At 47.1% G+C, this 17,248-nt stretch overlaps 1 protein-coding gene across 2 annotated transcripts in view; it reads right to left on the reverse strand.

The window, feature by feature from the left end:
- LOC139276349 (phosphorylase b kinase regulatory subunit alpha, liver isoform-like) overlaps window positions 1–17,248 on the reverse strand; it is a 374,428-nt gene that overhangs the window by 36,500 nt on the left and 320,680 nt on the right. For both annotated transcript variants that reach the window (XM_070894201.1, XM_070894200.1), the window contains one exon: window positions 10,625–10,726. In XM_070894201.1, the coding sequence (XP_070750302.1) occupies window positions 10,625–10,726 (102 nt within the window). The remainder of the gene's footprint in view (window positions 1–10,624; window positions 10,727–17,248) is intronic.

Here is a 17,248-nt window from a genome sequence, read left to right on the forward strand (position 1 = left end):
AGTGCCACGTGCTAGTCAGAGTAGGAATCGCAGGATAGCACAGATGAATACGTGGCTTGAGCAGTGGTGCAGCAGGGAGGGATTCAAATTCCTGGGGCATTGGAACCGGTTCTGGGGGAGGTGGGACCAGTACAAACCGGACGGTCTGCACCTGGGCAGGACCGGAACCAATGTCCTAGGGGGAGTGTTTGCTAGTGCTGTTGGGGAGGAGTTAAACTAATATGGCAGGGGGATGGGAACCAATGCAGGGAGACAGAGGGAGACAAAAAGGAGGCAAAAGCAAAAGACAGAAAGGAGATGAGGAAAAGTGGAGGGCAGAGAAACCCAAGGCAAAGAACAAAAAGGGCCACTGTACAGCAAAATTCTAAAAGGACAAAGGGTGTTAAAAAAACAAGCCTGAAGGCTTTGTGTCTTAATGCAAGGAGTATCCGCAATAAGGTGGATGAATTAACTGTGCAAATAGATGTTAACAAATATGATGTGATTGGGATTACGGAGACGTGGCTCCAGGATGATCAGGGCTAGGAAATCAACATCCAGGGGTATTCAACATTCAGGAAGGATAGAATAAAAGGAAAAGGAGGTGGGGTAGCATTGCTGGTTAAAGAGGAGATTAATGCAATAGTTAGGAAAGACATTAGCTTGGATGATGTGGAATCTATATGGGTAGAGCTGCAGAACACCAAAGGGCAAAAACGTTAGTGGGAGTTGTGTACAGACCTCCAAACAGTAGCAGTGATGTTGGGTAGGGCATCAAACAGGAAATTAGGGGTGCATGCAATAAAGGTGCAGCAGTTATAATGGGTGACTTTAATATGCACATAGATTGGGCTAGCCAAACTGGAAGCAATACGGTGGAGGAGGATTTCCTGGAATGCATAAGGGATGGTTTTCTAGACCAATATGTCAAGGAACCAACTAGGGGGGAGGCCATCTTAGACTGGGTGTTGTGTAATGAGAGAGGATTAATTAGCAATTTCATTGTGCGAGGCCCCTTGGGGAAGAGTGACCATAATATGGTGGAATTCTGCATTAGGATCGAGAATGAAACAGTTAATTCAGAGACCATGGTCCAGAACTTAAAGAAGGGTAACTTTGAAGGTATGAGGCGTGAATTGGCGAGGATAGATTGGCGAATGATACTTAAGGGGTTGACTGTGGATGGGCAATGGCAGACATTTAGAGACCGCATGGATGAATTACAACAATTGTACATTCCTGTCTGGCGTAAAAATAAAAAAGGGAAGGTGGCTCAACCGTGGCTATCAAGGGAAATCAGGGATAGTATTAAAGCCAAGGAAGTGGCATACAAATTGGCCAGAAATAGCAGCGAACCCAGGGACTGGGAGAAATTTAGAACTCAGCAGAGGAGGACAAAGGGTTTGATTAGGGCAGGGAAAATGGAGTACGAGAAGAAGCTTGCAGGGAACATTAAGGCGGATTGCAAAAGTTTCTATAGGTATGTAAAGAGAAAAAGGTTAGTAAAGACAAATGTAGGTCCCCTGCAGTCAGAATCAGGGGAAGTGATAACGGGGAACAAAGAAATGGCAGACCAATTGAACAAGTACTTTGGTTCGGTATTCACTAAGGAGGACACAAACAATCTTCTGGATACAAAAGGGGTCAGAGGGTCTAGTAAGGAAAAGGAACTGAGGGAAATCTTTATTAGTCGGGAAATTGTGTTGGGAAAATTGATGGGATTGAAGGCCGATAAATCTCCAGGGCCTGATGAACTGCATCCCAGAGTACTTAAGGAGGTGTTCTTGGAAATAGCGGATGCATTGACAGTCATTTTCCAACATTCCATTGACTCTGGATCAGTTCCTATCGAGTGGAGGGTAGCCAATGTAACCCCACTTTTTAAAAAAGGAGGGAGAGAGAAAACAGGGAATTATAGACCGGTCAGCCTGACCTCAGTAGTGGGTAAAATGATGGAATCAATTATTAAGGATGTCATAGCAGCGCATTTGGAAAGAGGTGACATGATCGGTCCAAGTCAGCATGGATTTGTGAAAGGGAAATCATGCTTGACAAATCTTCTGGAATTTTTTGAGGATGTTTCCAGTAAAGTGGACAAAGGAGAACCAGTTGATGTGGTATATTTGGACTTTCAGAAGGCTTTCGACAAGGTCCCACACAAGAGATTAATGTGCAAAGTTAAAGCACATGGGATTGGGGGTAGTGTGCTGACGTGGATTGAGAACTGGTTGTCAGACAGGAAGCAAAGAGTAGGAGTAAATGGGTACTTTTCAGAATGGCAGGCAGTGACTAGTGGGGTACCGCAAGGTTCTGTGCTGGGGCCCCAGCTGTTTACATTGTACATTAATGATTTAGACGAGGGGATTAAATGTAGTATCTCCAAATTTGCGGATGACACTAAGTTGGGTGGCAGTGTGAGCTGCGAGGAGGATGCTATGAGGCTGCAGAGTGACTTGGATAGGTTAGGTGAGTGGGCAAATGCATGACAGATGAAGTATAATGTGGATAAATGTGAGGTTATCCACTTTGGTGGTAAAAACAGAGAGACAGACTATTATCTGAATGGTGACAGATTAGGAAAAGGGGAGGTGCAACTAGACCTGGATGTCATGGTACATCAGTCATTGAAGGTTGGCATGCAGGTACAGCAGGCGGTTAAGAAAGCAAATGGCATGTTGGCCTTCATAGCGAGGGGATTTGAGTACAGGGGCAGGGAGGTGTTGCTACAGTTGTACATGGCCTTGGTGAGGCCACACCTGGAGTATTGTGTACAGTTTTGGTCTCCTAACTTGAGGAAGGACATTCTTGCTATTGAGGGAGTGCAGCCAAGGTTCACCACCAGACTGATTCCCGGGATGGTGGGACTGACCTATCAAGAAAGACTGGATCAACTGGGCTTGTATTCACTGGAGTTCAGAAGAATGAGAGGGGACCTCATAGAAACGTTTAAAATTCTGCCAGGTTTAGACAGGTTAGATGCAGGATGAATGTTCCCAATGTTGGGGAAGTCCAGAACCAGGGGTCACAGTCTGAGGATAAGGGGTAAGCCATTTAGGACCGAGATGAGGAGAAACTTCTTCACCCAGAGAGTGGTGAACCTGTGGAATTCTCTACCACAGAAAGTTGTTGAGGCCAATTCACTAAATATATTCAAAAGGGAGTTAGTTGAAGTCCTTACTACTCGGGGGATCAAGGGGTATGGCGAGAAAGCAGGAAGGGGGTACTGAAGTTTCATGTTCAGCCATGAGCTCATTGAATGGCGGTGCAGGCTAGAAGGGCTGAATGGCCTACTCCTGCACCTATTTTCTATGTTTCTGTGTTTCTAAGTCCCGCTCACCCATCATCCCTGTGCTCGCTGACATACATTGGCTCCCGGTTAAGTAACGCCTCGACTTCAAAATTCTCATCCTTGTTTTCAAATCCCTCTATGGCCTTGCCCCTCCCTATCTCTGTAATCTCCTTCAACCCCACAACCCCGAGATGTCTGCGCTTCTGTAATTCTGCCCTCTTGAGCATCCCTGATTATAATCGCTCAACCATTGGTGGCCGTTCCGTCAGCTGCCTGGGCCCCAAGCTCTGGAACTCCCTCCCTAAACCTCTCTTTCCTCCTTCAAGACGCTCCTTAAAACCTACCTCTTTGACCAAGCTTTTGGTCATCTGCCCTGATTTCTCCTTGGTATCAAATTTTTATCGCATTATACTCCTGTGAAGCGCCTTGGGACATTTCACTATGTTATATAAATACAAGTTGTTGTTGCTAGAAGATCATAATATGATTAGTCAGAGTCAACATAGATTTATGAAAGGGAAATTGTGTTTGACAAATCTGTTTGGAGTTTTTTTGAAGAAGTATCTAGTAGGATGGACAAGGGGAAACCAGTGGATGTAGTGTATTTGGATTTTCAAAAAGCGTTTGATAAGGTGCCACACAAGAGGTTATTACACAAATTTAGAACTCATGGGATTGGGGGTAATAAATTATCATGGACTGGTGATTAGTTAATGGACAGAAATCAGAGATTAGGAATAAACGGGACTTTTTGGGATTTGCAGGCTGTAACTAGTGGGGCGCCGCAAGGATCGGTGCTGGGGCCTCAGCTATTTACAATCTATATCAATGATTTGGATGAGGGGAACCGAGTGTAATGTATCTATGTTTCCTGCTGATACAAAGTTACATGGGAAAATAATCTGTGAGGAGGATGCAAAGAGGCTGCAGAGATATAGACACATTTATTGAGTGGGCATGAACATGGCAAATGGAATACAATATAGGGAAGTGTGAATTTATCAACTTTGGTAGGAAAAGCAAAAATGCAGAATATTTGTTGAATGGCAACAGACTGGGAAATGTTTGCATTCAGAGGGATCTGGGTGTCCTTGTACACGAATCACTGAAAGTTAACATGCAGGTACAGCAAGCAATTAGGAAAGCAAATGGTGTGTTGGCCTTTGTTACAAAGGGATTAGAGTATAAGAGTAAAGAAGTCTTACTACAATTATACAGGCCATTGGTGAGACCACATCTGGAGTATTGTGTACAGTTCTGGTCTCCTTATCTAAAGAAAGACATACTTGCCATAGAGGGAGTGCAACGAAGGTTCACCAGATTGGTTCCTGGGATGAGGGGACTGCCCTATGAGGAGAGATTGCGTAGACAAGGTCTACATTCCCCAGAGTTTAGAAGAATGAGAGGTGATCTCATTGAAACATATAAAATTCTTAAGGAGCTTGACAGGGTTAATGCTGAGAAAATGTTTCTTCTGGCTGGGGATTCTAGAACCAGGGGTCACAGTCTCAGAATAAGGGGTCGACCATTTAGGACTGAGATAAGGAGAAATTTCTTCACACAAAGGGTTGTGAATTTCTGGAATTCTCTGCCCCAGAGGGCTGTGGGGGCTCAGTCTTTGAGTATATTCAAAACAGAGGACGATTAATTTTTGGGAACCAAGGGAATTAAGGGATATGGGGACAGTGCAGAAAAGCGCAGAGATCTCGGAGGGTTGTGTGGCTGGTGGAGGTTACAGAGATCGGGAAAAGGAAGGATTTGAACACGAGGATGAGAATTTTAAAATTCTAAATACTAGTACTACAGGTTATGAAATGACACAATGGACAGAAAATTAGTGCAGAGTGTGAGCTGAATATGATTGTGAGGACACGCCCTGTGCAAATCATAAAATGTTGCTTTATCTTATCCTTTCATACTTATCTTCCGTTAGACCCAGACATGGAGGAGTTAAAATGGAACAATGTCAGCCAAATGGATTTTTAAAAGTAATGGGGTTGGATTTTGGGCTTTGCTGATTTCGGGCGGTAATGGCGGCGGGGCGGTAAAGTTAGCCCCCCGGGAACAGTTTGCGCCTCAGTCAGTAACATTGGGCAGCTGGGCCCTGAGTGTGGGGCGGAGCACTAAGGGAGGCATTGTACACCTCTCTCAGGGCGCTAGGCCGGCTGAGCGTGGGAAAATCCCGAGCTAAACAGCCGGCCTGGGAGCGCTCTGAGAGAGGCCTGGGGAGAAATAAAACACCAAAAACGTTCCCAATACATAGTCTACGCTACCACAACATAAATCACAAAGAAATGTTTAAAAGAAAACCAATAACACTGCCCTGAGGTGGACATTACTTACCTCACTGCGGTCGGTATGGATCAGACCGCCCGCTTTCACAGGCGGTCCCACCAGGGGGCGCTCTACGCAGCGCTACGGGTCGGGCAGAAGTCAAAAATCGATCCGGTGTCGCAACCAGGAGCGTTGTACACCGGCTCGCCTCTCCCAGGCGGTGATGCTCCGCGCCCCCGCTGAAACCAGCCCCGAAAACCCCGGCGGGCGCCGGAAGCTGGCCGACCACCCGGAAGAGCTCGCCGCCATTGCCACCCCTCCGGGGGGAAAACGGAGGTTGACAGGACCGGAAAATCCAGCCATCTGAGTCACAAATGGTTATCACACAAACAACGGCCTGGGAACCTATCCCAGGTCAAATCTTGTTTGTTGAAGCTGTGGCCTGTGGTCTGTGGCCACCCGTAGCTAACGAAGGAAATAAGGGATGGTATCAAATTGGAAATAAGGGAACTTTGTAAAGTTGCCAAGACTAGTGGGAGGCCAGAGAATTGGGAAACATTTAAAAGCTAGCAAAAAACGACTAAGTACAGGGGCAGGGAGGTGTTGCTACAGTTGAACAGGGCCTTGGTGAGGCCACACCTGGAGTACTGTGTACAGTTTTGGTCTCCTAACTTGAGGAAGGACATTCTTGCTATTGAGGGAGTGCAGCAAAGGTTCACCAGACTGATTCCCGGGATGGCGGGACTGACATATCAAGAAAGACTGGATCAACTGGGCTTGTATTCACTGGAGTTTAGAAGAATGAGAGGGGATCTCATAGAAACGTTTAAAATTCTGCCAGGTTTAGACAGGTTAGATGCAGGAAGAATGTTCCCAATGTTGGGGAAGTCCAGAACCAGAGGTCACAGTCTAAGGATAAGATGTAAGCCATTTAGGACCGAGATGAGGAGAAACTTCTTCACCCAGAGAGTGGTGAACCTGTGGAATTCTCTACCACAGAAAGTTGTTGAGGCCAATTCACTAAATATATTCAAAAAGGAGTTAGATGTAGTCCTTACTACTAGGGGGATCAAGGGGTATGGCGAGAAAGCAGGAATGGGGTACTGAAGTTGCATGTTCAGCCATGAACTCATTGAATGGTGGTACAGGCTCGAAGGGCCGAAAGGCCTACTCCTGTACCTATTTTCTATGTTTCTAAAAAACTGATAAAGAGAGGGAAGATAGAATATGAAAGTAAACTAGCACGAAATATAAAAACAGATCCTAAGAGTTTCTACAGGTACATAAAAATGAAAAGAGTGACTAAAGTAAATGTTGAGACTGGGGAATTAATAATGGGGAACAGGGAAATGGCAGACACACTGAACAAATATTTTGTATCGGTCTTCACGGTAGAAAACACTAAAAACATCCCAATAATGGATAATCAAGGGGTTAAGGGGAGAGAGGAACTTAATACAATCACTATCACTAAAGAAGTAGTACTCGGTAAAATAATGGGACTAAAGGCAGAAAAATCCCCTGAACCTGATGGCTTGCATCCTAAGATTTCAAAAGAAGTGGCTGCAGAGATAGTGGATGAATTGGTTGTAATCCACCAAAATTCCCTGGATTCTGGAGAGGTCCCAGTGGATTGGAAAACTGCAAAACTGCAAAAAGGAGGCAGATAGAAAGCAGGAAACTATAGACCAGTTAGACTAACATCTGTCATTGGGAAAATGCTGGTATCCATTAAGGAAGCAGTAGCAGGACATTTGGAAAAGCATGATTCAATCAAGCAGAGTCAGCATGGTTTTATGAAAGGGAAATCCTGTTTGATAAAGTTGCTGGAGTTCTTTGAGGGTAGATAAGGGGGAACTAGTGGATGTGGTGTATTTGGATTTCCAGAAGGCATTCGATAAGGTGCCACATAAAAGGTTACTGCACAAGATAAAAGGGCACGGGATTGGGGGTAATATATTAGCATTTGGAAAGCAGTGACAGGATCGGTCCAAGTCAGCATGGATTTATGAAAGGGAAATCAAGCTTGACAAATCTTCTGGAATTTTTTGAGGATGCAACTAGTAGAGTGGACAAGGGAGAACCAGTGCATGTGGTGTATTTGGTCTTTCAAAAGACGTTTGACAAAGTCCCACACAAGAGATTGGTGTGCAAAATCAAAGCACATGGTATTGGGGGTAATATACTGACGTGGATAGAGAATTAGTTGGCAGACAGGAGACAGAGAGTCGGGATAAACGGGTCCTTTTCAGAAAGGCAGGCAGTGACTAGTGGAGTGCCGCAGGGCTCAGTGCTGGGACCTTAGCTCTTTACAATATACATCAATGATTTGGATGAAGGAATTGAGTGTAATATCTCCAAGTTTGCAGATGACACTAAACTGGGTGGCGATGTGAGCTGTGAGGGGGACGCTAAGAGGCTGCAGGATGACTTAAGACAGGTTAGGTGAGTGGGAAAATATATGGCAGATGCAGTGTAATGTGGATAAATGTGAGGTTATCCACTTTGGGGGCAAAAACAGAATATTATCTGAATGGTGGCAGATTAGGAAAAGGGGAGGTGCAACGAGACCTGGGTGTCATGGTTCATCAGTCATTGAAAGTTGGCATACAGGTACATCAGGCGGTGAAGAAGGCAAATGGTGTTGGCCTTCATAGCTAGGGGATTTGAGTATAGGATCAGGGAGGTCTTGCTGCAGTTGTACAGGGCCTCGGTGAGGCTTCACCTGGAATACTGTGTTCAGTTTTGGTCTCCTAATCTGAGGAAGGACATTCTTGCTATTGAGGGAGTGCAGCTAAGGTTCACCAGACTGATTCCCGGGATGGCTGGACTGACATATGAGGAGAGACAAGAACAACTGGGCCTGTATTCACTGGAGTTTAGAAGGATGAGAGGATATCTCATAGAAACACACAAGATTCTGACGGGACTGGGCAGAATGTTCCCGATGTTAGGGAAGTCCAGAACCAGGGGTCACAATCTTAGGATAAGTGGTAGGCCATTTACGACTGAGATGAGGAGAAACTTCTTCACTCAGAGAGTTGTTAACCTGTGGAATTCCCTGCCACAGCGAGTTGTTGATGCCAGTTCATTGGATATATTCAAGAGGGAGTTAGATATGGCCCTTACGGCTAAGGGGATCAAGGGGTATGGTGAGAAAGCAGGAAAGGGGTACTGAGGGAATGATCAGCCATGATCTTATCGAATGGTGGTGCAGGCTCGAAGGGCCGAATGGCCTACTCCTGCACCTATTTTCGATGTTTCTATGATTAGAGGATTGGCTAACTAATAGAAAACAGAGAGTCGGGATAAATGGGCCATTTTCCGGTTGGCAAACAGTGACTAGTGGGGTGCCGCAGGGATCAGTGCTGGGGTCCCAACTATTTACAATCTTTATTAATGACTTGGATGAAGGGACTGAGTATAATGTAGCCAAGTTTGCTGATACAAAGATGGGTAGGAAAGCAAATTGTGAGGAGGACACAAAAAATCTGCAAAGGGATATAGACAAGCTAAGTGAGTGGGCAAAAATCTGGCAGATGGAGTATAATGTGAGAAAATGTGAAGTTATCCACTTTGGCAAAAATAATAAAAATTCAAATTATAATTTAAATGGAGAAAAATTACAAAATGCTGCAGTACAGAGGGACCTGGGGGTCCTTATGCATGAAACACAAAAAGTTAGTATGCAGGTACAGCAAGTGATCAGGAAGGCAAATGGAATGTTGGCCTTTATTGCAAGGGGGATAGAGTATAAAAGCAGAGAAGTCCTGCTACAACTGTACAGGGTATTGGTGAGGCCACACCTGGAGTACTGCGTACAGTTTTGGTCTCCGTATTTAAGGAAGGATACACTTGCATTAGAGGCTGTTCAGAGAAGGTTCACTAGGTTGATTCCAGAGATGAGGGGGTTGGCAAATGAAGGTAGGTTGAGTAGTTTGGGCCTCTACTCATTGGAGTTCAGAAGAATGAGAGGTGATCTTATTGAAACATATAAGATAATGAGGGGGCTTAACAAGGTGGATGCAGAGAGGATATTTCCACTCATAGGGGAAACTAAAACTAGGGGACATTGTCTCAGAATAAGGAGTTGCCCATTTAAAACTGAGATGAGGAGGAATTTCTTCTCTCAGAGGGTTGTAAATCTGTGGAATTCGCTGCCCCAGAGAGCTGTGGAGGCTGGGTCATTGAATATATTTAAGTTGGAGATCGACAGATTTTTGAACGATAAGTGAGTGAAGGGTTATGGGGAGCGGGCAGGGAAGTGGAAGTGAATCCATGATCAGATCAGCCATGGTCTTATTAAATGGCGGAGCAGGCTCAAGGGGCCTGGTGGCCTATTCCTGCTCCTATTTCTTATGTTCTTATGAAAACGTTTCACAGTTTTATGTCTTCCAATAGTGTGATGTTACGTGCTGTGATACTGGTTTCCTTTTGCCTCTGTGTTTAATGCTTTGTGTAAGTATGAAATATGTGGGCTGTTAATATGGGTTTTCCGCCCATCAGAGAGACCAGGAGGAGACAGCAGGCATTCTGTTTTGCAAAATAAGCCAGTCACTCAAGGATTGACCATTGCCCTGAGCTACTCCACCTCCCACTCACTGTGTGTAAAAGACTCCATTACGTTTGGGAGCAGCGCAGATCTGCTTCTGAGAGCTGCATTGTGCAGTGAGCATGAGTGAGGAGTGTTGTACAAGAGCCAGAATACCAACAGGAAAGTTGCAACGCAATACAGTGTGTGTGTCAAAGATCTTCTGGCAGAGTGGGAGTGTGTACGATTGGATGCAAGGTAGAGACAGTGCTGGGCTCCTGACTCCCAGAGGAGGGAGTGACGCTGGCACGGAGGTCTGAGGGGGTTACTAATATTCACAGAACTATATCCCAGTGCTCACACTGCCTTCAGGATCGGCGGGGCAAGAGAAAGAGTGGAACACCGGGACAATTTCACAACCGTGGACTATGAATGCTTTAAGAAACTACATTTACAGCAAATAACATCTCCCCACCTTTAGCAGTTCAAAAATGTAATAAACATGTAATATGATTATATAGTTAATATTGGAAAACAATGTCAAAACTGACCACTTTTTTCTACCCCAAACTCCTTCCCGCTCAGGATGTGGTGCAGAAGTTTCTTCATGTGGAACGGGCTCAGATTCATCAAATTCTCTGAAGCCTCTTCCCCTGAATATACAACGAGAATGTCATTTAGAAAACATCACAGAAACAGGTGACTGACACAGTGTTTCATTGGGCCCAAGTTTCCACATGATTTGCGCCTGATTTTTAGGAGCAACTGGTGGAGAACGGACTATCTTAGAAATCGCAATTCTCCACGTTTTTTTTTCTGCAGTTCTAGTCAGGTAGAACAGTTCTACTTTGGAACAGAATTTTTTCTTCAAAAGGGGGCGTGTCCGGCCACTGACGCCTGGTTTGAAAGTTTCCACAGTGAAAACGTACTCCAAACTAAAGTAGAATGGAGCAAGTGAAGATTTTTGTAGAACTGAAAAAACCTGTTCTACACATTAAAAAATCAGGCGCAGGTTACAAATTAGGCGTCCAGAACGAGGTGGGGGGGGGGGGGGGGGGAAGGGAAGTCAATAAATTCTATAATAAATCCTTATTTATACTTATACAAATATTATACAAATAAATCCAACCTGAATAAACATTTATAAGCAAAGAAAAGATTAAATAAACCATCTTCCTACCTGTGTGAAAGAGCTTCAGGCAGGCCTTTCGGGACCGAAGGCTGAACGGGCCGGCCCGAGACTTCGGGCAGGGCCCGTCCCCAGCACCAGATTTACAGGTAAGTGGCGTTGGGTTGGGTCGGGTCGGGGAGGTTCGGGTCGGGGGGGGGGAGAGAGGGAGAGAGAGTGAGAGGGGGGGAGGGTGAGGGAGAGGGGGAGGTCAGGTCGGGTTGGGTTCAGTGGGGAGGGGGTCGGGTTGGGTTCAGTGGGGAGGGGGTCGGGTCGGGTCGGGGGCGCGGGTGGGGTCGGGTCGGGTCCAGTCGGGGGGGCGGGGGGCGGGAACAAGAGCGCGGGTCAGGTCGGGTCCAGTCGGGGAGGCGGGGAGCGGGAACAAGAGCGCGGGTCAGGTCGGGTCCAGTCGGGGAGGCGGGGAGCGGGAACAGGAGCGCGGGTCGGGTCGGGTCCAGTCGGGGTGGGGGGACGGAGCGGGAACAGGAGCGCGGGTCGGGTCGGGTCGGGTCCATTCGGGGGGGGGGGGGGGGGGGGGGGGCAGGTGTCGGGTCTGGTCCGGAGGCAGGGGCGGGGGGGGGAGCGGGTGTCGGGTCGGGTCGGGGGGGGGGAAGCAGGAGCTGGCCGTGGGAGGAGCCTTAATCACGCAGCCCCAGTGAGGTCATTTGGCCAGGGCTAGGGGCTGCGTGCTTCGGGCCCCTCCCACACAGTTCAGTGCCTGGAGCTACTGCACTTGCGTGCCCACTGTAGCGCGCATGTGCAGAGGTCCCGACACTGTTTTCAGCGTAGGGACCTGGCTCCGCCCCCCCACAGCTCGTGCTGCGCTGCGCCGAGGGCCAGAGGACCTGCAGGGAGGTGGAGAATACGGAGGATTTTTTTAGGCGCACTTTGTGGCACGAAAAACGGGCGTCCAGGTCGGGACTGCGCCGTTCTAGGCACGTGTGGAAACTTGGGCCCATTCTGTTGTACACTTGTGCCGCATAGCATCACACTTCACTGCACCTCCTTCTACCTTATAATTCCCACTTCTCTACCTCACCACCACTTCTCTCGAACCCTCCACGGTCTCCAAATTGTCAGACTGCTTGTCCGACATCCAGTTCCGGCTGAGCAGAAATGTTCTCTAATTGAGCATTGGGAAAACTGAGGCCGTTGTTTTCGGTCCCTGCTACGAACTCCGTTCCCTAGCCACTGACTCCATCCCTCTCCCTCAATTTCTGTCTGAGGCTGAACCAGACGGTTTGCAACCTTGGTGTCATATTTGACCCTGAAATGAGCTTTCGACCACATATCCGCAGCATAACTAAGACCGCCTATTTCCACCTCTGTAACATCACCCGTCTCCTCCCCTGCCTCAGCAGCCCTCATCCAGGCCTTTGTTACCTCTAGACTTGACTATTCCAACAAACTACTGGCTGGCCTCCCACATTCTACCCTACGTAAACTAGAGGTGATCCAAAACTCGGCTGCCCGTGTCCTAACTCGCACCTAGTCCCGCTCACCCATGTGCTCGCTGACCTACATTGGCTTCCGGTTAAGCAACACCTCAATTTCAAAATTCTCATCCTTATTTTCAAATCCCTCCATGGCCTCACCCCTCCCTATCTCTGTAATCTCCTCCAGCCCCACAACCCCCTGAGATGTCTGCACTCCTCTAATTCTGCCCTCCTGAGCATCCCTGATTATAATCCCTCAACTATTGATGGCCGTGCCTTCAGCTGCCTTGGCCCCAAGCTCTGGAACTCCCTCCCTAAACCTCTCCGCCTCTCTACCTCTCTTTCCTCCTTCAAGACGCTCCTTAAAACATACCTCTTTGACCAAGCTTTTGGTCACTTGCGCTAATTTCTACTTATGCGGCACGGTGTCAAATTCTTATCTCATAATACTCCTGTGAAGTGCCTTGAGGTGTTTCCCTACGTTAAAGGCACTATATAAATACACATTGTTATTGTTGTACATACTGCCCTCCCTTTCACCCACCATTGGTGGCAAAGTCTTGCTGCATTGGCGCTGCTCTTGGAGTTCCCTGCCTAAACCCCTCTGCCTCTCCACATCTCTACCTTTAAAATCTTCCTCAGAACCCAGCTTTGTGACCAGCTTTTTGGTCACATATCCTAACTCTCGTGCCAAGTCTGCATTGCTGTTCCTCTCATATATTTCCCATCCTCAGCTCTCATCGTGCTTTGGGACATTTTCTATTTTAAAGGCGTTCTATAAAAGCAACTTCTCATTGCTAAACCCCAAGAACTGTTTTAGAAACATAGAAACATAGAAAATAGGTGCAGGAGTATGCCATTTGGCCCTTCGAGCCTGCACCACCATTCAATATGATCATGGCTGATCATGCAACTTCAGTACCCCATTCCTGCTTTCTCTCCATACCCCTTGATCCCTTTAGCCATAAGGGCCTCATCTAACTCCCTTTTGAATATATCTAACGAACTGGCATCAACAACTTTCTGTGGTAGAGAATTCCACAGGTTCACCACTCTCTGGGTGAAAAAGTTTCTCCTCATCTCAGTCCTAAATGGCTTACCCCTTATCCTTAGACTGTGACCCCTGGTTCTGGACTTCCCCAACATCGGGAACATTCTTCCTGCATCTAACCTGACCAGTCCTGTCAGAATTTTAGGCTTGAACATACTTCAAAGCAACCTTTTTTTAATGATTTACTATGTATTCTGAGTTCAGTCGGTGTGTCTCATTGCTATAGGCCTGAGCTTTACCACCAGCCACGGGTTAGAAAAACAGAGAACCACATATAGTAAACTAGGCCCAGATTGTAATACAATCAGATAACAGAAAAAGGCGGCTGTACGAAAATACATGTTCAACTTTAAATGGTTACAGTAATCCTAAAATATACTTTAAATGATGACACAATGCAGCCAGAATTCGGTAACACCCCGGTTGAGGGCGGTAACCGCTGTGAGACGGGACCTCTAGTGTCTGGCATGGAAAGTCCCACCACGGCAGCGAAATTGGGCTGACCACCCCGAGAGGAAATGAGGCGCAATGTCGCGTGCTCCACTTCCTCTCGGGGGCGGGACTGGGACGCTAACCCGGGGAAGTACAGGGCCCTCCCCCTGCCGTTAAAGGGGAGGGCCCGCTGCCGAATCTGCATCGGGGAAAAGGGGCCGCCACTTCACCGCCGGGGGAGCGGGGTGCCGGGCTGCAACATCGCGGCACGGACCCCTGCCAACTGGAAAATTCAGCGCCGCGGTAAGCTTTTGCCCCATGAGCGAAGTGAGGCGGGGTTCACCTACGGCGGCCTCGTGGGACGCTACCCAATGTTCGCTCCGGGGTGAAAACGGATCGCTGCACACGGTGATGTTGTCACCGCCGGCGCAGTGGCGCCGGGCGCTATCGGCAGGCGCCGGGAACTAACGGTCGGGAATTTCTCCCCCAGTATCCCTGCACAGCAATAGTGTCATATCATTTCTTTACAAGCATGCTTAAATGCTGTAAAGGGACGATTATAAAACAGGAAAACAGCTGGAAATAAGTTCGCTGCTACCGTGAAAATATCGACAACCAATGTTCCCTTTTTGGGTGCGTGGTTATAAGAACATAAGAACATAAGAATTAGGAACAGGAGTCGGCCATCTAGCCCCTCGAGCCTGCTCTGCCATTCAATAAGATCATGGCTGATCTGGCCGTGGACTCAGCTCCACTTACCCGCCTGCTCCCCATAACCCTTAATTCCCTTATTGGTTAAAAATCTATCTATCTGCGACTTGAATACATTCAATGAGCTAGCCTCAACTGCTTCTTTGGGCAGAGAATTCCACAGATTCACAACCCTCTGGGAGAAGAAATTCCTTCTCAACTCGGTTTTAAATTGTCTCCCCCGTATTTTGAGGCTGTGCCCCCTAGTTCTTGTCTCCCCGACCAGTGGAAACAACCTCTCTGCCTCTATCTTGTCTATCCCTTTCATTATTTTAAATGTTTCTATAAGATCACCCCTCATCCTTCTGAACTCCAACGAGTAAAGACCCAGTCTACTCAATCTATCATCATAAGGTAATCCTCTCATCTCCGGAATCAACCTAGGGAATCGTCTCTGTACCCCCTCCAAAGCCAGTATATCCTTCCTTAAGTAAGGCGACCAAAACTGCACGCAGTACTCCAGGTGCGGCCTCACCAATACCCTATACGGTTGCAGAAGGACCTCCCTGCTTTTGTACTCCATCCCTCTCGCAATGAAGGCCAACATTCCATTCGCCTTCCTGATTACCTGCTGCACCTGCAAACTAACTTTTTGGGATTCATGCACAAGGACCCCCAGGTCCCTCTGCATCGCAGCATGTTGTAATTTCTCCCCATTCAAATAGTATTCTCTTTTTTTTTTTCCCAAGGTGGATGACCTCACACTTTCCGACATTGTATTCCATCTGCCAAACCTTAGCCCATTCGCTTAACCTATCTAAATCTCTTTGCAGCGTCTCTGTGTCCTCTACACAACCCGCTTTCCCACTAATCTTTGTGTCATCTGCAAATTTTGTTACACTACATTCTGTCCCCTCTTCCAGGTCATCTATATATATTGTAAACAGTTGTGGTCCCAGCACCGATCCCTGTGGCACACCACTAACCACCGATTTCCAACCCAAAAATAACCCATTTATCCCGACTCTCTGCTTTCTGTTAGCCAGCCAATTCTCTATCCATGCTAATACATTTCCACTGACCCCACGTACCTTTATTTTCTGCAGTAACCTTTTGTGTGGCACCTTATCGAATGCGTTTTGAAAATCTAGATACACCATATCCATCGGTACAGCTCTATCCACCATGCTCGTTATATCCTCAAAGAATTCCAGTAAATTAGTTAAACATGATTTCCCCTTCATGAATCCATGCTGCGTCTGTTTGATTGCACTATTCCATCTAGATGTCCCGCTATTTCTTCCTTAATGATAGTTTCAAGCATTTTCCCCACTACAGATGTTAAACTAACCGGCCTATAGTTATCTGCCTTTTGCCTGCCCCCTTTTTTTAAACAGAGGCGTTACATTAGCTGCTTTCCAATCCGCTGGTACCTCCCCAGAGTCCAGAGAATTTTGGTAGATTATAACGAATGCATCTGCTATAACTTCTGCCATCTCTTTTAATACCCTGGGATGCATTTCATCAGGACCAGGGGACTTGTCTACCTTGAGTCCCATTAGCCTGTCCAGCACTACCCCCCTAGTGATAGTGATTGTCTCCAGATCCTCCCTTCCCACATTCCTGTGACCAGCAATTTCTGGCATGGTTTCTGTGTCTTCCACTGTGAAGACCGAAGCAAAATAATTGTTTAAGGTCTCAGCCATTTCCACATTTCCCATTATTAAATCCCCCTTCTCATCTTCTAAGGTCCCTTTAATTTGACACGCAGCCCACCTGAAATGTTGTGCGTGTGCGGTTATTCCAAGTGAGAAGCCGCTGAGCGGCCTGCGTGGGAGCCCCAGACGGCCGCACAGCCGAGCAGCTTAAAGGGACATCACCGACAACGCTACTTATAGTGACATCGGCCTCACCATAACTGGCACTGGGTGGGAATCTACCAGAGAACAGAATGTTGATACTGCGCGGAATTAAACTGACAAAATCCACGTGGCTGAAGACAATCCTAAACATTCTCAGCACTTATGATGCAGTTTTAGGCCATTAACTAATTTCACATTCAGTAGAACGGGGTTGACTGACCACCCAAACTAGTTTAAAGCAAAGCGCCGTGCATGTGTTTGTAGACGTCAGTCAGGATTGCAGCGAAACTACCTGGCTGGCTTTTTAGCAGCACGAAAAAAACTTAAAAGATGGTCCAGCGGACTGCCCGGGATCTTTATAAAGTTTAAGAATATAAGTTAGAGAGTTGGTCTTGCACCAGTTACAGTTATATGGCCAATATCCCTGCTTCTGATCCGTAGCCAGTGACTCCCCTCCAGAGAGCCCCCCTCCCCCCCCTCCCAACTCCCTCCCAGGAGAGTGAGCATGTGTGCATGGATGTGGACACACTCACATT

Source organism: Pristiophorus japonicus, chromosome 11 (assembly GCF_044704955.1).
Source record: "Pristiophorus japonicus isolate sPriJap1 chromosome 11, sPriJap1.hap1, whole genome shotgun sequence".
NCBI classification, from domain to species: domain Eukaryota; kingdom Metazoa; phylum Chordata; class Chondrichthyes; family Pristiophoridae; genus Pristiophorus; species Pristiophorus japonicus.